This window comes from Microtus pennsylvanicus, chromosome 18 (genome assembly GCF_037038515.1).
Source record: "Microtus pennsylvanicus isolate mMicPen1 chromosome 18, mMicPen1.hap1, whole genome shotgun sequence".
Taxonomy (NCBI): Eukaryota; Metazoa; Chordata; class Mammalia; order Rodentia; family Cricetidae; genus Microtus; species Microtus pennsylvanicus.
This window is the reverse complement of record NC_134596.1, coordinates 13,142,027-13,165,626: the sequence shown is the minus strand read 5'-3', so window position 1 is coordinate 13,165,626 and position 23,600 is coordinate 13,142,027. Positions and strand designations below refer to the sequence as shown.

General features: G+C 43.8%; 1 protein-coding gene across 2 annotated transcripts in view; it reads left to right on the top strand.

Moving 5' to 3' along the window:
- Positions 1 to 23,600, top strand: part of Oca2 (OCA2 melanosomal transmembrane protein) — a 220,857-nt gene that overhangs the window by 153,348 nt on the left and 43,909 nt on the right. For both annotated transcript variants that reach the window (XM_075952458.1, XM_075952457.1), the window contains exon 23: positions 3,329 to 3,422. In XM_075952458.1, the coding sequence (XP_075808573.1) occupies positions 3,329 to 3,422 (94 nt within the window). The remainder of the gene's footprint in view (positions 1 to 3,328; positions 3,423 to 23,600) is intronic.

Genomic DNA, 23,600 nt, shown 5'->3' with positions numbered 1-23,600 from the left:
TGCGTGGGTGAGCAGGGACTCCACCGAAGAGGAGGAGGGACGATGAGAGACCAAGCACAAGCACTGGGGATGACACATCTGAGGAAACAGTGTGAGGTAGAGGTTGTTAGGTGGAACTGACCGCTGGGTAACACACGAGGGCTCCGGCTGTAGCTGTCTAGAGCCAAGTCGATCTAGAGTTCTCGTATTCGGACAGCTTAATCGCCTGGGGAACACAGGTGGATTATAGAGACTCTTAGATAAACAGAGCAGATATATATATATCAAACATTCTTTGTTGCCTCCAGACATGCCCAGATAATCTAGCTTTCTGTATTCTTTGACTTCTCAGACTATCAAATCGATAGCGTTCTGGTTCATTTATCTGCTCATTTGTGAGGTGGGATTAACCTCAGCTAGTGAGGCACCTAAGACTTCAGGAGACAGCTGATTCATCTAATGCAGTGACTGAGACGGAATCCTACCAAAGGGCAGAATAATTAAAATTTTCCCTTCAGAGAAACAGCTCCAGAAAACAACAACCGAGTTTCTTTCATAGACACATTTAACACCAGCAATGGAAACAAGATCCAAGAACACTTGCGAATTCAGCCCTTAAATGGGATTTTAAAAGATTCGATAAAATTCAAGCATATGAATTACCTGCTATAATAGCCTGGCATTGTGCTCTAGGAGGGGAGCCAGGCCCTCGGCCTAAGATTATAACAATGGGTGTGTTCACAATGGGTATGTTCTCACACAGTGGGAGACCCGGAGCACATGCAGAATGCCAGGGAGAGACCACAGTCAGGGGAGAGAGCAGTTAGAAAAGGTGACCCAAGGGAAGGGGTTGGAACAGGAGACCTCCTGGGCTACTTCCTGTTGGTTAAACTTGGAGGGGGCCTCCAGGAGAGACACTAAGAGGGACTAATATAGACAAATATGGCAATGTATGCTAGAGACTGAGCACCTCTGGGAAGCAGGCATTTGTTACTGAACTGTAAGCTTTTAAGCCCTGAGAACGTTTAGACAGAGTCGTTGGAAGGTGCTCATTCCTGGCCCACTGAACACTTAATGTGCTGGGTGTTAAGTGTACACCAACTCTGCTCACTGACAGGATTTATGATACAAAATAACTAACATAAAAGTTACCCTCTGAGCCATGTTGAAGGGTCACCAGATACATTTTCAACACACTTTTGTAATGTCATTCACACCCAGTTCCATAGCTCTTTCCACCACTTTAAAACTCCAAAAGGAAGCAGTAGCTTCATTAGCCCCTGGTTTAACAATTTTGATGGACACTTTTAGTGGAAGCTTTTGTTTGGCTTTGAAAATAAATGTATTGCTCCGTGAACTGGGGAAAACAGACTGGGCAGTTGGAACTAAAACATATTTTACTTGTCTGACTACCGTGGCTGCTTTTTCTGTGGCCATGATAAAGAACTCCGACAAGGGCAACTTATTGGAAGGAGCATTTATTCTTGCTCACAGTTCAAGGTACAATCATCAGTCATGGCGGGGAATCAGGGTAACGGGAACTGGCATTGTCTGCTGGCTGGTTATGTCAACTAGACATAAGCTAAGGTCATCATTGAGGACAGAGCTTGAGCAAATGCCTCTGTAAGATCAGGCTACAGGCAAGCCTGTAGGTCATTTTCTTAATTAGTGATTGATGGGGGAGTTCTTAATTAGTGATTGATGGGGGAGGGCCCAGCCCATTGTGGGTGGTGTCACCTCTGGGCTGGTGGTCCTGGGTTTTCTAAAAAAGCAGTCTGAGCAAGCCATGGTGAGCAAGCCAGGAAGCAGCATTCCTCCATGGCTTCTGCATCAGCTCCTGCCTCCAGGTTCCTATCCTGTTGGAGTTCCTGCCTCAGCTTCCTTCAGGATGGAAGTGTCAGCCAAATAGACCTTTTTCTCCCCAACTAGCCTTTGGTCATAGTGTTCAACACAGCACTAGAACCCCTATGACACAGTGCCTGGTCAGGTTCGGTTGGCGGTCAGGCGGCAGAAAACTATGAGTTCTGCTGCTCAACTTGCCACTTACACAGACCGGGATCCCAGCCAGGGTAAGGTGATACCCATAGTGGGTGGGTCTTCCTTCCTTAATTAAAAGTCAGCATAATCTCCCCCCTACACATCCAGAGGCGTATCAACCCAGGTGGTTTTGGGTTCTGTAAGGTTGATAATTAAAACTAATGATCACATTTGGCAAGAAGGCCGTCTCATTTGTCAGGCCTCTAGGCCCAAAATGGGACCAGACAGACAGACAGACAGAAAGGTGATAGTGTGGCTACATCTGAGAATAACACCTAGGAAGGTGGTCTGGGCCGGCAAAACAATGACTTGTACATTGCTACCGGGTCCAGACCCTTCGGATACTCTGTGTCTACCCATGAGAACCCTAGACACCCTTAAGCTCTTCCTCTTTAATGTCGCTCTAGAGTCAGAAGCCTTGGTTCAAGTTCAGGACTTGTCACCTGTCCCGGGACACCACAGCAAGCTTTTCAGTCTCCCTCACAGTGCTTCCTTTGTGAGGACACTGGAGCCCTTCTGTCTCTCTGTTTTGAAGTTTCCGGTTTTAGAAGCATAATGCCCTCCTGCTGGCACACTGCAGTGGCTCCGGAGCAGGGTTCTCTGCTCTTCCTCTACTGTCCAGGCTCTGATGTCAGACCTGAGCTAAGCTGATGGGGCCTCGGCTGTGCGTTTGAATGCCAATGGCTCCAATTAGGCAGAAAGAGGAGGCTCTTGGGCTTGGCTGTGTAAGACTTTCTTGAACGAATCGCTGTGTGTCGGGGAGGAGAAAGGGTAGGAAGAAGGACCTGATGGGATTGCCTTGGTGGTTTGCTCCACCCGGACTGTGAGGGCTGGCATAAGAGCCTGTGTGCACAGCATGTCCTTTCCCACCGTTTGCACAAAGAAAGCTTACTCAAGGAAATGTTTACGTGAAGAAAATGCCTACCAATGAGTAAAATTGGGTTATGCAAAAGTTTCACCTGATGTTACCAATCCTTTTCATCTGCTGAAAGAATTTCTTAGCAGATATCTGAGCCTAGAGTCCAGAGGTTTCTGGCTAAGATCTTGCTACACTGTTTTAAAAAGGACACACACGGTTGTTTGCTTTGCTTGCGTTTTTCTCTAAAAGATGCCTATTACCTGATGCCAACTGGGACCTTTTCAAAGAGATAACTCACTATCTGGTTGGCAGTGTGTTTGTGTTTCCAGACATTCCAAAGCATTGACTGTGATGGTCATCATGACATCGCAGCCTTGGAACAGAAGAAAAGAGCAACGATCGGTTTCCACGATGAGCTCGGCTGTTACTTTCTCTTCTGATTTCTGATTCCAGGTAACGGGACACTGATCGGCGCCTCTGCCAATGTTGTTTGTGCAGGAATCGCAGAGCAGCATGGGTATGGATTCTCTTTCATGGACTTTTTCAGGTACTTTGTCATTTAAGATGTCTCTTCAATACCATGTTCTTAAACTAACTGAATTAAAAAAAGTGCACCAATGCATGCCGCTAACCACCGGGATATTCATGGTTTGGCGATTAGAGACTCTGGTGCAGGTGAGACCAGCTCAGAACAAGGCACATTGGTTACTAAGATGAGCTTCATCTTCATCTGAATGCTTTGGGTTGAATCGATGGCTAAGAAAGGGTTGTAAGCTTGCTGGACTCTTCTTGATTTTACGCTTTGAAAGCGTAGTGGGAACAGGTCATTAAGGTGGGGAGTGCATTAGAGAAAAGATGCTAGCAAGGGCCCGGGGCCTGCGCGCCTCTGTTTCCATGGCCCGTGTGTACTTTTCAAACAGAGAAGGAAGAGGAATGGAAACCAACGGCCAGTGTGAAATGGTCCTACCGAAATGGCCTATATTTGGTGTTGAGTCATAAAACTGCAGCTTGGTATATGCCCAGGAACAGACTTCTGCCAACTCTCATGTGAGGAATTCTAACATGTGTTACCAAGAGACAGACAGACTCTATGGCTCTCGTAGACAGTCATCCCTACCCTAGAAGCTTGTTCCTCTGCAAGGTAATTCTTGCCCAGGTCTGAGCTTGAGCCAGAGCCCCGGTTGTCAAACCTCCTTGAGGACTAAGAGTGGTGTCTTAGTCTATGTAATATGCAAGACTCCCCGGAGGACCAGATAAGCTTACAGAATGGGTACGGTCACAGGGAAACCACGGTTAACTGCAGAGTGGAGAGTCTCAGAACCCAGTGATTTCTCTGCCTGTGAGATGAATGCGAGCCTCTGAAGTTCAAATCTGGCACTGAAGGCCTAGAAGATTCCCAGAGAGTCACTGGTGTCCTGTTCCTATTGGAAGGCAAAAGGAGCTGGAGTCCACTGTTTGCAGTGACTAGCGAGCTATGCTTGCTTAGGAAGAAGTGAAGGCAGGGTAAGGCAAATTCTTTTTCCTTGGGCCCTTTTATATGTGAACTAGGGGTCAAGCCACTAAAAGGGTTGACCCGCCCTTCAAGTAATTCCTCTTTGGAAATGCCCTCACAGACATATCCTGAGTTGTTACTCTTATGCAATTCTAAATCCAGTCAAGCTAATGATATTCAACCACATCTCCTTAAGGCCTCCAAATTATGATAATGGCAGCGTTGTAACTACTCCTAGGATGATACAGGTATCCCCTATACAATGGGGAATTCACTAATTCTTTCCACAGAATATGTGACGTCTTTTGAGGACTACTTACTCTTTGCATATCCCATAAGTTAAATACGATAATATAGATTTAACAATACTGAAGTACTGATAGTTGATGTTATGTTATGTGGTAAAAGAATAGAAGGGGAAAAACATGGATATTTACTTACTATGTTAATATATATACACAAACATACTCCCCTTTAAACTTTACCGTATTTTATGTGTGTGTTTTGCCTGTGCATTTTTATGTGCTGCACAAGTATATCTAGTACTTAAGGAAATCAACATAGGACATTGGATCTTTTGGAACCGGGGTTATAGATAGCTGTGAGTGTTGGGAATTGATCCTGGGTTCTCTGCAAAATAAGTACGCTTAACCACTAAGCCATCTTTCCATCCCTACAAACACATTCTTTTTATTTATTTATTTATTTATTTATTTATTTTTTCGCCACGATCCAGTTATCCCTGTGGTAACTTTTCTGACACCTCCTGCTTAAAACCCAAAAGGTCAGAAGGATGGTGAGGCCCCGATTTCACGGTCTGTATTCGTACTGAAAATCAAGATCAAGCGAGCTTTTGCCCTTCTGCTCCACGGGAGGTTTCTGTCTACAAACACATTCTTAACAAAACAGAAAAGACACGTTCATAGCATTTATGTTCCTTTATCGTACTATTTGGATCTGGTTGTATTTCCCATTGAACTTAACCAGAAGGCTCAGTAGTCCTAAGTGATGCCCTATAAAATTGCCTGTACTCCCTACATAATCTCACTTCTGTTGTGTGATAGAAGTCCAGATGCCCACAGGTCAGCTGCATCAATCACGCCTGACATTACTATGACTCCTACTTTATCTTGTTGACTCAAGGACATAAAGAATCCAAAGTAACCACGGGGAAGTCTCAGCGTTCAATTTAGTGGAGATAATATCATGCTTCCTTCTAGGAACCATGTGTTCTAGGCCAGCAGAGGGAAAGGCTGTTGGGTAAGAATAACGGTTGTGCTAGGGTGTGACTTTATTCACAGCTGTCTCATCACACGCAACCCAGGCAGTTCAAGTTTAACACGCTCCTTAATATTTAAGTTCCAATACTTCTAAAGTCTAAAGTTTCTTCTGGGATTAAAAAGAAACGTGTAGTTAAGAGCCTGTGTAAAACCCAAAAGTAAGTTATATGCTTTTGATATATAACAGCACAGAATAAATAACCTGATTCTCAAACGATAGCAAGGAAAGACAGACCCTTCCTAGAAACAGCCCCAGGCCTGGCATCTAGAACACCAGATGGCATGATGCATGCTCTGCTTGCTTTGCTGAGCTTGGCCCCTGCAGCTCTGTTCACATGGTTTGTCTCTTGGGCCAGGCAATTCATGGTCTTGGGCTTTGCTTTGTAAATGCCACACACATTTCTGGAATCTCTGATCCCTTGGTGTTGTGGCTGAAACTTAGGCTTCAAGTTGATGGAGTCTTCATTCAGAGAACTCAACCCTACCTGACGTTCCTGTAACTCACAGCCTTCTGAAGCTTTGGGCAAGAGCTTTCATAACCCATACCCTTTGCTCGTGTAGTCAGCTCAGTGTGGGCAATGATTTCAAGTTCTGTTGCCGCTAGAGATGCCATCGGCCTCTTCCTATTAGAGCTTTTGTGGTCCTGAGCGCTGAGGCAGCTGAACCTGGGTCAAAAACCTTCTGGGAAGTTGTTCGTGAGTAGGGAGCCTCTTGGTAGCATTCTCAGGCCCCTTTCCAACAAATTTGCCCTGCAGTCTTTGATGGGCCCCTGCTGTTAGTACACTGTTGTCAGCCTGGGGTCACCCGCAAAAAATGGTAATCTTTTTGACATCGTAGCTCTTTTGTCAGAACCTGTCTTGTTGGAGACATTAAACTTATTTAAGAATCTTTAATTACCAAACTGTATTTTCTCTATTTTTTTTTTTGCTCTACTTTTCTGTTAATTGTAAACCTGGCTAAGTCACTGCAGCCCTAAGGTTATCCTGTCTTGAAATTTTCTCTAGCAGGCAAACCAGTCCATTGCTTTGAAATTTGGCTTCATGAGAAATTTTAACAAGTGGGGAAAATACCGCCAGATGTTCTGTTACAATGTCACACAAGGGACCTGCAGTGTGATTTCCGTCAGAGTCCTCTTTCCCCGAAATCTCACTAACACTGCTATCAGTATCTGTATTGCTACCAGCATTCTCCTGCGGTCCCAGCAGGATGATCCAGGAAGATCTGCTGACAGCAGTCTGGAACATCTCTAGGTCACAGCTCCAAGCTCGGGAACATCTCTAGGTCACAGCTCCAAGCGCGGGAACATCTCTAGGTCATAGCTCCAAGCACGGGAACATCTCTAGGTCACAGCTCCAAGCTCGGGAACATCTCTAGGTCACAGCTCCAAGTTCGGGAACATCTCTAGGTCATAGCTCCAAGCACGGGAACATTTCTAGGTCACAGCTCCAAGCTTGGGAACATCCCTAGGTCACAGCTCACACGTTCTCCCACACACAAGCCACCGCAAACAACAAACTCCGTACCTAATTTATTAGATTAGTGTGCAAATGAGGCCTTGGTTATCTAGCCATGTCCACCTGCACACCGGAGAGGCACAGCACACACTGGTTACTCGGCTCACGAAGCTGAATCGTTCATCCCTTCCAATCCGATGCCAAAGGCCTGCTCGTTCCCGGAGAGCCACCGTGTTTAGTCCGCATCCAAAGACTGATGCCTGCAGAGGATCACAGCATCAGTGACAGACACAGCTGCTCAGAAAGACATGAGGGCAGGTGCGCGGGCGCTGCTCCTTCTGAAAACCCCTTTCCATACTCAGGGTTTGGAAGGTGTTGCCCACTGTGAGGTCAATTTTCCTTCCTCAGTTGACCTTGCCTGGAATGTGCTTACGGACATACCTAGAAGTGTATTTTCTAGGTCATTCTAGCAGTCAAAACCAACTGTATTTTCTATTGCTGTATCACAACATACAAGACCGGGTAACATGCAAAAAAAAAATGGAGGTTTGTTTAGCTCAGAATTCTGGAGGCATCGGTCATTGGATCTGCTTGGCATCCCGTGAAAGGCCTGCTTGCTACATAATAACATGGAAAAGGGCATCACAAGCTGAGACAGGGCAAGTGTGCCAGAGAGCAGTTATTTTTCTTTGATAGCAAAGCCATTTCCTCAACAGTACATCAATTTATTGATGCACAAGGTCATTCCACTTAAGAGAGGAGACTCCAGATGGCTCAGTCACCTCCTAGTGGCACGAGATCATTCCATTTAATGACTCAGTCGCCTCCCAGTGACGTCACCTCCAAATATTTAACGTATGAATTTGGAGATTTAAAATTTCTGCCAATGAAACTTTGAGGGACATAGTCCAAAATAGTAAGTTGTCCTCGTATAAAAAAGAATGATAACTTTGGGGAGATATATTATATTAGACATTTCACCAGTTTATGAGAAACGAGCAAGATTGTAAATTTTTCCAAGACATGAACTTGAATGACACTTGTGGGAGTCTGAGCTACGGGAAAGAGACAGCGAGCAGGTGCTCAAATCAGCATAGGCGCTAACCATACATCTTCCAACTGGACTCTGGGCATATCGCTGATCCTGTGAGCGGGTGTTCAAACCAGTGAAGGTGCTAATATCTTCAGTGCAAAGTTTAATGCTCCAATTCATTCCTGTTCAGACTTGCATCTGCCTCTGCTGATAATGCACAGGAATCCTAAACGTGAAGAATTGTTTCAATACTAGCCATGGCAGTGGTCTCGGCAGGCTGGTTCGCTTCATGCTACTAACTTCTCATCTCCATCATCAAGGCCAGGGAGGATCCAGGTCCAGAGCGCAGACAAGAATGGGTACACAGATGAGCACTGTCATGGGCAATGGTGGTGGGCAGAGAGCTAGACTTGACAAACCAGCTATCCCTCATTTCTGGGCTCTTAATTTCTGAAGAGCTAGAAGGCTGTCCCCTAAATGTTCTTCATTGGTCATCCAAGCATAGGACTCACTGGCCTCTCTGCCTCCTTTCTATTTTCAGAGAGCAGGAAGTCCTCATGGAGATTTTGAGACTCTGGTCTGTGCCTCTTGGGACATGTGGAGTTGCCTATAGTTCAGTACCAGTAGGTGGTACATATGCTTGTCGCCACCATGGGAAGCTGGGATGACCTGCACACAGGAACCAGTTGACCTTAGGAATCGAGCTAACCTGCTGGTCTATCACCACCAGTTCTTTAGCCCTATAAATCACATTTAATCTTTGAACTGAGATAGAATGTACCCATGGTCCAGGGCCACCAGTGCTTAGCAACTTGGTGAGGACCTGTTTCAAAATAAAAAGCTAAAAGCAGGGGTATGGCTCAGAAGTAGAACTCTTATCTAACATACCTGAAACCCTTGGTTTAAAGTTCATTACAAATAAAGCAAAACAAACAAACAAGCAAAAAAAAAAACAAACCCTAAGTTGAGCACATCTTCAAGTTAAATGCCATCAAGTCTTATTCTTCAATTTTTAAAATCTTTAATTACAGTTTGTTTATAGAAAGGAAGAACTTCTGATATACATGCCTTGACTACACTTATTTATTCTATGTACATGAGTGCTTTTCTGCATACATGTATGTGTATCACGTGTGTGCTTGCTACCCAAAGCTGCTAGGAAAGGGCGTTACACTCTCTGGAACTGGAGTTATGGGGTTCTAACCCATAGGTGGGGGCTGGATATCAAACTCATGTTATTTGCAAGGGTAACAGGTGCTCTTAACCACTGAGCCATCTCCAGCCCTTGACTTCTTTCTAGTTCTCTTCCATATCTTAAATTCTGCAGAGGAATTGTAGATGTCCTTTGGCTTCTTGTGACCTATGTTGTCACTAATGAGTCTATTTTCTCTTTAGGTCTTCTCCATCTACCTGCTGATTGATTATTTCTGCTTTCTAGACAGAGAGCCACTCTTCCTTGGTGGTGTGGGAAGTCCTTCTGGCCGTGTGTTGCTTTTATTGGTTAATGAATAAATCTGTTTTGGCCAGTAGCTTAGCAGAAGAGAGCTATGTGGGAAAACTAAACTGAATGCTGGGAGAAAGAAGGCAGAGTCAGAGAGAAGCCATGTAGCCCCGCCGGAGACAGATGCCAGAAGGAATCTTGCCAGATAGAACCTTGCTGGTAAGACACAGCCATGTGGCAATACACAGATTAATAGAAGTGGGTTAATTTAAGATATAAGAGTAAGACAGAAATATGCTTAAGCTATTGGCCAAAGAGTACCACAAACAATAGAGCTTCTGTGTGATTATTTCATGGTCTGGGCAGCTGGGAACAAAGAAGCAACCTCTGCCTATACCTTGGTTGTTCCTATTTGTTTGAGATCTACTGTTAATACTACTGCATGTTTACCACTGGCTCATTTCCCCCCAGGACTGCCTAATATCTTGATGATTGAAGTTAATACATATTTTTTAAAGTAACTTTGTTTGTTTATTATTTTATGTATATGGATGTATGCTTGTAAACTACGTGAATGCCTGATGCCCATGGAGGCTCATAACACATACAGATGGTTATGAGCCTTCGTATAGGTGCTAGGAGCTGGGCCCAGGTCTCCTGGAAGAGCCGCCAGTGCTCTTCACTGGCAAACCATCTTTCTAGCCCGATGGATGAGGTTAACACTGAGCAGCTCCTATACAGAGTATTCTGTGAGTTCATATGGACTTACGGCAGATGTTAGATATCCTTACTATATGACAGGGCTGGCTTCTGCTCGGGTATCTGAAGACACTACTTCATCACCTCCTTCTTCACATGCTCTTCAGTTTGTTTTCCTGTTTCTCTGATTAAATTCCCTGACAAAAGCATCTTAAGGGAGAAAGGATTTATTTCCGCTCACTGCTCAAGGACACGGTCTCTCGTCAGGTAATGGGAGCTTGGGGAAGCCGGACACAGCGTGCAGCGGTTGGGGGCAGAGAATGATGCGCACTGCTCAGTGTCTTTCCTCTCTTTCTTTTTCTGTACGACAGATCCACACATTTTTCTAACGAATCTCCATTGTTTCCACCTTCTCCTTTCTCTTCCTTCCCCTCTCCTATTAAAACTCTTCTTCCCAACGTGTCCACCCACTACTTTCATGTATTTGTTTTGTGTGTGACTCATGGAGTTTAATTGGAATATCTTGCCCAAGCTAGGGTGCTCACCGGAGCTTAATGTATCAGTAGTGATATCACCAAAGAAAATGGCACCCCTTCCCTAACAGTCTTTAACTGCCAGTCGATGGGGCCTTACAGGCTGCTACCCATCTATGAAGAAATGTCTGTGGGCCTTGCTCATGCAGGTCGTATGCAGACAACCCAGCTTTGGTGGCTTCATGAAGTGTGACAGGCATGTCACACCCAGATGTCTTTTTGCTGCATGCCTTTCTGTCCTAGGATCTTATAAGCATTCCATTCTCCCATCCATGATTTTCCTTGAGCTGTATGTGTGTATGTATGTATGTGTGTGTGCGCGCGTGCACATGTGTGTGTGCGCGCATGCACACATGTGTATATGTGTGTGCACGCACACATGTGTGTATATGCATGCACATGTGTGAGTGTATGTGTGCGCGCACGCGCACACAGAGCCATCTTACCCCCTTTTCTCTTTTGTTGAAAAGTTCGGGATCCCTGTCCTGGAAATGGTTCTCTCCACAGGCGGTGGTCTTCCCATCTCAATTAACCTGATCAAGATAATTCATCCCAGGCTGCCCAGAGCCCAGCCTTTACCTGGATGTTGCCTCACCTCTACAGGTGAGGCTGTCCCCAGATGATTCTAGATTCTGTCCTGTTGACAATGAACGCTAGCCAACTCACATTTCTGAGAAGTCTGCTGGACATGAATTCTGTAACTTCTTGGTAATTGGTAAGTTTCTTGTTCATTTTGCTGCAGGCCTGGAGAATGTAAAAAATTGTATTTGGCCTCTCAGTTTTATTAGAATGTCCTCTGGTGTCCTGTGGGCTTTATACCCTGTAGGATTTGGTCTCCTTCAGTTTCACAGAGTTTTCTAGGCTCGCAGATTTAAAAATGTGTTATTAGCTTGGTTTCTAGCTCTCCTTATGTTGAGTCTTGCTGTCTCCTATTTAATTTAATTTTCATAAAAATATGAGAATGTTTACTTTGTTACTCCGGCATCCTTTATTACATTTTCACTTGACTTTATTCTTTCTGTAGCATCTTTGATTTTAATCTTCATTTCTAGCATAATTGGGTCTTTACTTAGAATTCTCACTTTGTATGTTTGTTTCTGCTCTTAGTGTTTAAGGTTTGATTCAAGTTACTTTTTCAACACCCTCAGCTCCCTTTGCCTTTGAGGATATATCATTTCTGCAGAGTGCATTAATTTACATTTGGCCCCTGGGAAACCTCTGCGTGGGGCTTTGTGTTTGGATTTTTACAGTCTCTTTGAGTTTGGATTCTTGTACTTCATGGACAGGCTGCCAGCTGGGGTCAGGCCCACCATTCACGTTTATCCGCAGTCTTTGGCCTTCTCCGTGGACTGCCGTTTCTGTCCTCTGAGTTTATTTCTCTATAGCTTTGAGAGGTAACTAATCCACTAATGTTTTGTTTCTTTCATCTTACAGTGTTCTCCATTTTCTTCCCTTATTGCTTTCCCTGTTGTGAACCCCACACGGAGGGCCAACTGTCGGGGTCCAGCCTCCACGTGTTTGTACGTTCCAGGGTAGGGGTGTGTGGATTAGAAATGCTAAACAGAAAGAGATGCAAAAGGAGTAGACAGAGACACAGGATAAAGTCGGGAGGGCAACCCAGTGAATACTGAATCTGCCCACGTTTATTTATCATAGGCTTTATAGAGCCCAATGCAAAGAGGAGGTGTGTGTGTGGGGGAAACAAAAGACCTTTTTACTAAAATGCAAGGAACAAAGCGAACATTTTCTCAAATACCCAAAGCATCAAGTAGCCACACCCTAGTTCAAAACATCCTATTAGTAGCCACACCCTGAGTCAAACCTGTCAGCCATCTTCAGGGAGCAAGAATAGGCCTGAACTCTGACCTTTGGTCAAGGCGGAAGCAATCCGCATCATGGGCTCTGACATTTCCCCCTTCCTCTCTCAGTCCTGAGTGGATGCATGAGTCTGCCTTGTTTTCTGTCTTTTCCCGGAGCAAGGATGCTGCCAAGGCTGTCATTTCAAGCCCTGGGGATGGCTTCACTCCATCCTGTGCTGTTTGCAGCCATTCTTTATTCAGGTTGGCCTTCCTAGTTCTGGCTGTTGTTTCTCAACTTTAACAAACTTGACTGCTTTGTTTCTCTTTTGACTGAGTTTTTCCAGCCTCTGCTGGTTGTCTGCAGGCGCATGAGAGGAGAGACAGTCCTGATGAGAACTAATGTTTGTTCATGGCCCCTTCTGTTCCCTGCTGGACTGAGAGGCGTGAGATCTCTGTGGTTTAGTTGATGCATGCATTTATATTGTGACTGCTTTCATGGTGCCTTCCAGAGATCCACCCCCCTTTTGAAGACAGGGATATCATTAACCCTGTTTCGTACCTCTGTTCTTCTGCCCATATGCCCTACCCCCTCTACCCAAGAGCATTTTCTCTACACTTCCTGGAAAGGATAACCCCCCTTTTTTCCTTGAAGATTATTATGTAAGAGTAGAGATTATTCTGATGCTCTATTCTTTTACTGAGTGGAAATGCGGTCTCTTTTGCACCTTCCCGCAGGGAAATAGAACACCCCTTTCCATCCCTACTCATATGGTCTACACATGTATACAAAGGACTGCTTTATCAATTGATAATGTAGACTTCTTGCTATCTCTTTAAATGTGGAGCCGTGTAAAATTAATTTTTTATGGAATCGAGTTTCTGTAAAGTCTGTCTCCAGATTTTTGTTTTCTTTTGAAATCTACTGGAGCATAACTAATTTCTATGAGGCTTTCAAAAATGAGCTTGCTGACAAAATGAAGCAAAAAGTGAAAATATATCTGAAAAATGAGGTGTTGAGAAAACACTAATCCTGAGGCATATTTAAGGACGATGCGGGTTTGCTTATTGTGACCACCGGCCAGCACTGTCAGAATAAGATTCTGTGTAGATTTATAATGCCCACTTAGCCACTGCTTCAGGGACCTCTGGCTAGACATTTCCATTTCCTCAAAGGTCACAGTAGATGCTAATGTAATACAGGGTCATTTCTAAAGGAGCATTGATTGTTCTCCTTGCACAGCCTTACGGCACCAGAGGCAGACACCTTCCTTCCTCCCAAGGCCTGAAATCAGACATATGGGATCAATGGTTTTTAGAGTGAATTTCAAACTTGGTCTCATCTACATATTTTGCCAAAAAAAAAAAAAGGAGAAAAGGGAGGAAGAGAGAGAAGGTCGTTTTCCATGTGGTCCTTGAGGTGCTAGGAAAGTAGACACCTGTCTTCTCGGAGAAACAAATATTTCATATTTCTAAATTTCATCCATCGTTATCATCATCACCACCGCCATCACCATCATTAGTGTGTGTGTGTGTGTGTGTGTGTGTGTGTGTGTGTGTGTGCATCCATGAGCACCTTAGAGCATGTGCAGGACTCAGGTCACCAGGCTTCTAATCTGCAGTGTCCCCTTGCTGACCCAGGGCAACAGTTTTTAGCGCCATTGGACAAAGTCATGTATTATTCATGTTCTTAACAAGAACACGAGAATTCTCCCCTGTTGGTTTGTGCTCAGACTTCAGTTTAGGGATGATACGACTTGGGTATCTTGAATAACATGCTACTGATCAGTCATCTTGAGAATGATTCTAGTTCATGGGGCCTGTTCTAGGCAGGTGGTGAGCTCTGGACGACTACTTGAGACAAAGACAAAAGCTTCCTAGACAGACAAAGGAAGCTTCCAAGGCCCAGATGTCTGTGGGAGGGTGTAGGAGAGGTGACTCAGAAAATCTTTGGCAACCATTTATTCATTTTCATATTTTTCTTTTATTCTTCTTTCATATATCACATTCCCTCCCTCCACTCCAGGGATATCTATTGAACATGGCCTAACAAGTCATACTAAGACTAGACACAAACCCTCATATCAAGGCTGGACAAGGCCCCGGAGGAGGAGGAAAAGAGTCCCAAGAACAGTCAAAAGAGTTAGAGACACATTCACACCCACTGTTGGGAGTCCCACAAGAACATCAAGCTACACAACCATAAAGTATATATACCCATATGGGATCCATGTTTGTCAGTTCAGGCACTGTGAGCTCCTATGAGCCCTGCTTAGTTAATTTTGTAGGCCATTCTCATGGTGTCCTCTACCCCTCTGGCTCCAACAATCCCTCCTCCTTCTCCTCCTCCTCTTTCTTCTTCTCCTCCTCCTTTTTCTTCTCCTCCTTCTCTTTGTTCTCCTCCTTCTCCTCTTCCTCCTCCTTCTCTTCTTCAGGGTTCCCCTGGCTCTGCCCAGCATTTAGCTATAGGTCTCTGCACCTGCTCCTATCAGTTGCTGGATGACACCCCTCTTAGGATGCTTAGGATAGGCACAGATCTGTGACTACAGCAGAATACCATTAGGAATCATTTCATTGCCTTTTTTTTTTTGCTAGTCCTGTTTGGTTCTGTCTTGGTCTCTGGGCTGATCTGCCGCTCATTCCTGGCCATCCACGCAGTGTCTACATTGGGATCCACGTTGGTTGAACACTCCCACAAGTTCTGTGCCACCATTATATCATCATGCTTTGCAGGCAGGAAAGTTCGTAGGTTGAAGGTTTTGTGGCTGGGTTGATGTAAAAGTCCTACTGCTAGGAGCCTTTCAGTATGGAAGATGGCCACTTCAGGCTCTGTGTCCCCCATACATCTAGGAGCCTTTCAGTATGGAAGATGGCCACTTCAGGCTCTGTATCCCCCATACCAGCAGACTTCACTAGTGCCTCTCCCATAGATTCCAGGTAGTTTCTACTGTCATAGTTTTCTACATTGCCCCCTAAATGCCCCTGGACTCAAGTTGTCTCTCCCAGTTGCATCTTCCCTTACCTCCACCTCAGCCTTATCCCTGCTGTTTTCATCCCCCCTGTCCCCAGTCCACCCACAAAATCTATTCTATTTCCTCTCCCAGGGAGATCCATGTCTCACCCCTTGAGATTTTCATGTTACTGAGCCTCTCTGGGTCTGTGGATTATCCTTTACTTTACACTAGTGTCTACTTATTAATAAGTACATACCATGTGTGTCTGGGTTACCTCACTCACAATGGTCTTTTCTAGTTCCATCCATTTGCCTGTAAATTTCATGATGTCATTATTTTTACTGCTGAGTAGCACTCCATTGTGTAAATGTACCACATTTTCTTTATCCATTCTTCAGTTGAGGGTCATCTAGGTTGTTTCCAGTTTCTGACTATTATGAATAAAGCTGCAATGAACATGATTGAGGAAGTGTCCTTGTGGTAGGATGGAGTGTTGTTTAGGTAAATGCTTAAGAGTTGTACAGCTGGGTCTTGAGGTAGATGGATCCCAATTTTCTGAGATACTACCATACTGATTTCTTGGCTGTACAAATATGCACTCCCACCAGCAGGGGAGGAGTGTTCCCTTTGTTCCACATCCTTCCAGCACAAGCTCTCATTTGTGTTTTTGATCGTAGGCATTCTGACAGGAGGAAGCTCGAATTTCAGTGTTGTTGTGATTTTCATTGTTAATCTGACCTCAGTTTTATTATTTCCTGCTGTCTCCTGCTTCTTTTCATTCTAGAGTTTTCAGGTGTACAGTTAAGTTGCTAGTATGAGTCTCTCCAATTTCATTATAAATGCCTTTAGTGTTATGAACTTTCCTTTTAGCATGACTTCCGTTGTGTCTCATAAGTTTGGATGAGCTCTGTACTCATTTTCATTGAATTCTCGGAAGTCTTTAATTTCTTTCTTTGCTCTGCCTTGACCCAGTAATCATTCAATAGAGAGTTGTTCAGTTTCTAAGAGTTTGTAGGCTTTCTATTATTTCTGTTGTTGCTGAATTCCAGTTTTAATCTGCGGGGGTCTGATAAGATGCAAGGGATTATTTCAGTTTCCTTGTGCCTATTGAGACCTGCTTTGTGACCCAGTATGTGATCAATTTTAAAATATATTAAGAGAAGAAAGTGTATCCTTTTGTGTTTGGATGAAATGTTCTGTAGATATCTGCGAGTTCCACTTGGGTCAAAACATTTGTTAGCTCAGTGTTTTTCTGTTTTGTTTTTTGCCTGGATAACCTGTTCATTGGTAAGAGTAAGGTATTGAAGTCTCCCAATATCATTACAAGAGAGTCTGCATGTGATTTAAGTTTTAGAAGTATATCCTTTACAAATGTGGGTGTCCTTGCGTTTGGGGCATAGATGTTAAGAATTGAAAGATCATCTTGCTGGATCTTTCCTTTGATGAGTATGAAGGGTCCCTCCCTTTCTCTTGATTAATTTTGGTTTGCAGTCCATTTTGTTTGCTATTAGAATGGCATATTTCTTAGCTTATTTCTAATTCCGTTTGCTTGGACAATCATTTTCTAACCCTTTACTCTGAGGCAATACCTATCTTTGCTGTTGAGGAAGGTTTCTTGTATGCAGCAAAAGGATGGATATTGTTTTTTTGCATTCATTCTATGAATCTGTGTCTTTTTTTTGAGAATAGAGTCCTTTGATAGAGATAACTAATGATTATTAATTCCTCTTATTTTGTTGTTGCTGTTGTTGTTGTTGGTGGTGTGTGTGTTTCCCTTCTTTTGGTTTTTCTGGTGTGAGATAGTCTATTGCTTGTGTTTTTATGGTTGTAGTTAACCTCCTGCGGTTGGAGTTTTCCTTCTACTTCCTTCCTTAGGGCTGGATTTGTAATTAAATATTGTTTAAATTAGACTTTATAACAAAATATTTTGTCTTTATCTATGGTGATTGAAAGTTTGCTGGGTATGGTAGTCTGGACTGGCATTTATGGTTCCTTAGAGTCTGCAAGATATATGTGCAGTCCTTTCCGTTGAGAAATGGGGTGTGATTTTATCAGGTCTGTCCTTATATGTTACTTGGCCTTTTCCCTTGCAGCTTTTAATATTCTTTCTTTGCTCTGCATGTTTAGTGCTTTGATGATGATGGTGGTGGTGGTGGTGATGATGATGATGATATGGCAAGGGACTCTTTTCAGGACCAGTCCATTTTGTGTTCTATAGAATTCTTGTACTTGTGCATGTCTTTCTTAAGGTTAGGAAAATTTCTTCTGGGATTTTATTAAAAATATCTTCTGGGCCTTTGCTCTGGGATTCTTTGCCACCTTCTATTCCTATTATTCTTAGGTTTGGGCTTTTCACAGTGTCCCAGATTTTCTGAATATTTTAGATTTCATACTGTCTTTGACTGATCTATCTGTTTCTATTTTATCCTCAATGCCCAAGATTTTCTCTTCCATCTCCTGTTTTCTGTTTGTGATGCTTGCATGTGTAGCTCCTGTTTACTTACCTAGATTTCCCATATCCAGAATTCCCTCAGCTTGTGTTTTCTTTAATGTTTCTATTTCCATTTTTAGGTTCTGAACTGTTTTATTTATTTCGTTCAACTGTTTGTGTTTTCTTGGCTTCCTTTAAGTGGTTTATTCATTTCTTCCATTTTTGTTCATCCTTACCTTTATTTCTTTAAGGTATTTATTAATATTCTCTTTAAGAACCTCTATCATCTTCATACAGTTTTGTTTAAGGCCATTTGCTTATGCTATAGCTACATTGGAAAATTCTCTAAATTCTTTGATCATGTTTATGATTTTTTAAAATTCCACGTCCTGGGTTTCATCTAGGTAATTCTCATTGGAGAGTATTTCTATAGGTCTATTTTTTTGAGGGACACATTTCCTTGGTTTAATATTATTTGTATTTTGGGGATGTGATCTAGGTACCTGAACTTTTTTCACTGATTGCATACCTGATGTGACATCCTATCCTGCCTCTGTTGAGTAGAAATGTTGTTCTGTCTTCATTGTTGTCTAAGCTTAGTTAATTTCAGATCAGGTGTGAAGAGTTGGTAGGTCAACACTCCAGACACTTCATGCTTATTTGTTATTGCATGGCCAATTTAGAGGCAGTTGTGAAAGCATGAGAATGTGTCTCCTGGTCGGGTCGGCCTAGGCTGGTGTGAAGGCTCTGGCAGTAGAGTTTGGGTTTGGGGAATTTGCTGTTGGCATGGATTATGGTGAGGCTGGGATCTAGGGCATGCAACTTGGCTGGGCTTGCAGAATGTGGGATGCTATGGGCATGCAGGCACCTGAAGCACTTTCTGACTGAGTTGGTGGATAAGATGCATGACTCCAGCTATTCCTGAGAGTGTCAGGATGGAACAGTCAAATGGCAGCCTGGGACATTTACCAGGCTTGGCTGAGCCCCTTGAACGAGGCCTGTGGATATCGAGAAGGCTTAGTTTGGCAGAGGTCTGTTCCATCTTGACAGCTTCTCTTAAAGTGTTTTTCCACTATGGATGGGCCTATTGAGATTGACTCTTATGGGTAAAGACAATAGTTGGTCCTTATAAAACTTTATGAGCCCCCACCTGAATAACACTGTATGGGTTAGATTCATGCAGCTCAGAATGCCCTGCCTCCAGCCAAGGCCAGAAATAACTCAGAACCTATTCCTCTGACCAGGAACTAGGTCCTCAAAGTTCTTGACCTTGTTTGTATAAGTTCCTAAAGATGAGGGAGGAGTCACACACCGGCTCCTCCAAGTCTACCGTTGTCTGACTCCTGGACTAGTGGAACTAGAGGCTTCAGCCAATGGTCTTACCGCATCACCTGCACTGCCCAATGGCGGGTTTCGTATAGGACATTTACTGGGTATTAAGGTAATCGAGAAGACTGTTGTTTACTGTCAATGGCTCTTTATACTCAGGGCCATTGAGATGGTTTAGTGGGTAAAGCAGCTTGATGTCAGTCCAAATGATCTATGTTCAATCCCTGGGGCTCGCAGAGTGGACAGCGAGAGCTGAGTCCCATAAGGTCATCTCTAACTGTGATGTGCATATTATGGAGTTTTGCTTCCTCCCACAAGCCCTAAATAAATAAGAGAGAAACTTTATATTCCAAAACATAATTGAAAAATGTACCATGGAGCTGTGCGTTGTGAGAGTTTGCATACATTTCCCTATGACTAGATTGGAAAGAGATTCACAAGATACTTACAGCCTAAATGTTGAATTTTATGCACTTTGCTTGTATTATTAATTGAATAACACACATTTGAAATATTAAAGTACCTAGAAACATGAACAAATAGGCACAATTTGAAATGATCTTGAAAGTCTTAAAATGATATGAGAGACATTAGTCAAACGTAAATACCCTGGTGACGAGGAGGAGGAGGAGGAGGAGGAGGAATGGAGTCCAGTAAGTCCCAGAACACTAGTGATGTTTTTCTCCCCAAACGCTCCATATTTAGTAACTTCCTGAAAACACAGACAATGGTCGTTAGGGACTTCTTGTCTGTGGGACCCTGGTCTTGTTCTGTAGCAGGCTCTCTCTTTTGAGCCACCAACCAACTCCCAAATCATGACACAGAGACTTAATATTAGTTATGAATGCTTGGCTTTATGCTCATGTCTTGCTAGCTCTTATACCTTAATGTGTTTCTCTTCATTTACATTTTGCCTTGGGGCTTCTCACCTCTCTTTCCTTTTGTGTGTCCTACTCCGTCTAACTGGCTGGCAGCTGCCTGATCTGATTGGCTTCACTTTCTCCGTTGTTCTCTCCTCCTCCTCCTCCTCCTCCTCCTCCTCCTCCTCCTCCTCCTCCTCCTCCTCCTCCTCCTCCTCCTCCTCCTCCTCCTCCTCCTCCTCCTTCTCCTCCTCCTCCTCCTCCTCCTCCTCCTCCTCCTCCTCCTCCTCCTCCTTCTCCTCCTCATTCTTCTTATCTCTCACCTAGATTTTTCCTCTTACTTTTTCTCTCTGCCTGCCAGTTCCTCGCATCCCTTTCCTGCCTAGCTATTGGCTGCTCAGCTTTTTATTAGATCAATTGGGTGCCTTAGGCAGGCAAGACGAAGCAAATGCAGTACATCTTTACATAATTAAACATACTCAGCACAAACAAATGTAACACACCTTCACATGGTTAAAGTGATATTCTGCAGCATAAACAAACACAACACATCTTTGCCTAGTTAAAATAATATTCCACAACATTGTTTTCTGGAGCTGCCTTCCCAAGATGAGCTGTTCTTTCCCTAGGCAGTTTCCGGTATTCTGCCTGGCAGCCGTTTAACTCCTCTTCAGGATAACCTAGCCCACAGGCCAGGGCATCCATTTTCTGACTCTCAGTCTCAGAGAACCCCTAACACTCTCAGCATGCTAGAGAACCCTGAATTTGTTTTTTTACTTGATGCCAGAGATACTAGCTCTCCTTTCTAAGGTGTGCAGGCCCAGCCAGGTGCAACACAGCCATGTACTGTGAACCCCTTCCAACATTTCCCCAAACCCAGAAAAGAAGTCTGGCCCTGAGGAGACATCTTCAGTCCTTACATTTAAGTTCTTACACTTAAGTGGAGAGTTTTTTCATAAGTCTTTTGTGTGTGTGTGTGCGCACGTGCGTGAGAGAGAGAGAGAGAGAGAGAGAGAGAGAGAGAGAGAGAGAGAGAGAGAGAGAGAGAGAGATGTTACATTTGCTTGAATGACAGTGATGTTTTCCAGCATGAGTTTTTCTGGGTCACCTGAGCAACTAAATGTTCTCTTCAGCACTTGGAGATCTACCAGAAATAGCTGAGTGTTTGGGACGTGGTTTTCTGTGTGAATTCTTTCTGCCTGCTCCACAAATATTCTGTGAGGTTCTGAGCATAAAGGTGACAGTCTCTTGCAAGGCGGGTGTTGTCTTCAGGTGTTCTCTGTTAAGAGTGGCTGACTGGTACGGTCCAGGCCGGGACTGCAGAGGAGGTGCTGGTATGTGATGGAGCCTGGTCCAGCCAGAGTGGAGAAGGCCACCAGAGAGGACTCACTCCCTGTGCCCCTTCTATAGAGAATCAGAATCCCCCATAGGAAGGGGCAGGAAGTGATGCACTCTGCCTGCATTTTAGATTCAGGTCCTGTCTCTGTTCTACCACTCACAAGAGCAGACGAAAAATGTGACCAACCTCAAGTCCTAAGACCAGCCCAGCAAATCCCTGTTGGGTTGTAGGATTTACCCTAAGAATGCTATATTTTATTCCATTTTATTCCATGCCATTTTATTCCATTTCCTTACCGAGAATCTGTCTGCTTAAAAAATGAACAGAAATTCATTTTAGAAATGCAAATCTGTATTTTAAAAGACGATTGACTCTCCTTCTGATTAAAACAGCCTTGCGACTGTGTCTGTTAATGTCTCTATATTTAGCTTTCTAACCTTTTAACAATGCTCCAGCTTCCCACTGCTTACAATGAAACACCTTCCCTTTCTAGAGGTAAAACGGCTCAGTCCCTACTGTCTTGTGAACTGGACATTGCAATGAAATTTATAGCATCTTCCTCCTTTCCTTTGTATCTCTCCCTTCAAAGACTCCCAGAAATTACAAAGAACAGAGGACTGGACAGTCCAATTTCTGCATGTGAGATTTCTCCGACATGATAATTTGTCTCTATTGTTCTCTCAGCTTCTGGGGGACAAAACTATCTTCTCGAGTGTTTTTTTATACTAAATTTAGGATTTCCAAACACTGGGTTTTCATTTCAGTATTCGTGTTAAGAATCACCTATGAGATTTTTTTGAGATAAATTTTTTTTATTAATCTTTGAGAACATCATGCAATCTATCTTGATCATATTCATCCATTCACCCCTCCCAGACCCACTTCTGATTCCCTATCCCCAACTCCTCTTTTGGATTTTTAAATTGAATCATTCGTTGACTTTGGGCTGCCCTGTCCACTGAGTGGAGGTGGAGTTGACGGAAGTCTCGCATCACAGAATTCTTTGTATGAAGAGGATTGCCTTATTTCTTTGGGGGTGAACGTTTCTGAAAATTTTTAAAGGAGAAAAGAATATTCTGGGCTGGGAATGAGTAGTGCACTCCCTAAAATAGTAGTACTGTAGGTCAAAAAAGAAGCATTTACTTTAAAATACAGATTATCATATAATCAACGTGAATAAAAAAATTGACGTAGGATCAGTCTGAAGACTTCTGTTGAAGGTCCTTATGGAGGCCATCTATCGACAGCACTTGCACCCCGAGGCTGGGTAGTTAGAAAGAACCCCCAAGTAGTATTTACACCACATACTGTGCACCGAGGTACTATTGTTTATTGTCATTTGTTTATATATTATGTTGAATATGCTTGTGCTGTCCAGGTATGGCATGGGGCCAGGAGTCACACCTTGAAAATCTAACTCTCCCTCCTTTAGAAGCACCAGCTGTCGAAAGCTCCTCTGTTAGAGGTGCGGGGCTTATGAGCCTCTTCCCCTCCCTGCCAGAATGGGGACTGGCTTGATGTTGCACAGGTTCGGTGCAGGCAAGCACAGCCGCTGTGAGTTTATGAGTGCAGCGATCCTGTCACATCCAGAGGCACAGGGTTTGCTCTGATGGTGCGGAGGAGGTGTACCCGGGGTTGGAGGGGCTGGGGATTTCTACTCTTTCCAGGTTTGGTGCTCATTAGGTGGGGGAAGTGAGATGGGAGATGGGAATTCTGGGCCTCTTATCTGTCTTAACTTGCTGTGTGGAATGTGAGCAGGAGGTGGCAGGCTTGGGAATCTCTTACCACTTCAAACCAGGGGCTAGAGAGTCGGGGAAGGGTCTTCAATATTTTTTTTTTCATTTCCTTTTCTCCCTGCCTTTTTTCAAAATAAAATTCCTTCTGAGAAATAGTCAGCCTTGATTGTATAGTGAATATATGCTTGTCTCTCTGAGTGTATATTGTTTTAAATTTATTTATTTATATTTTTGAAAAAAACTATCTTTTCAGCTCCCACTCCCTCCCCTCCTCCCACTGCCTTCACCTTCCCCCTTCTGCACCCCCATCCACTCCTCAGAGAGGGTGAGGCACATCGCTTTGAGGCA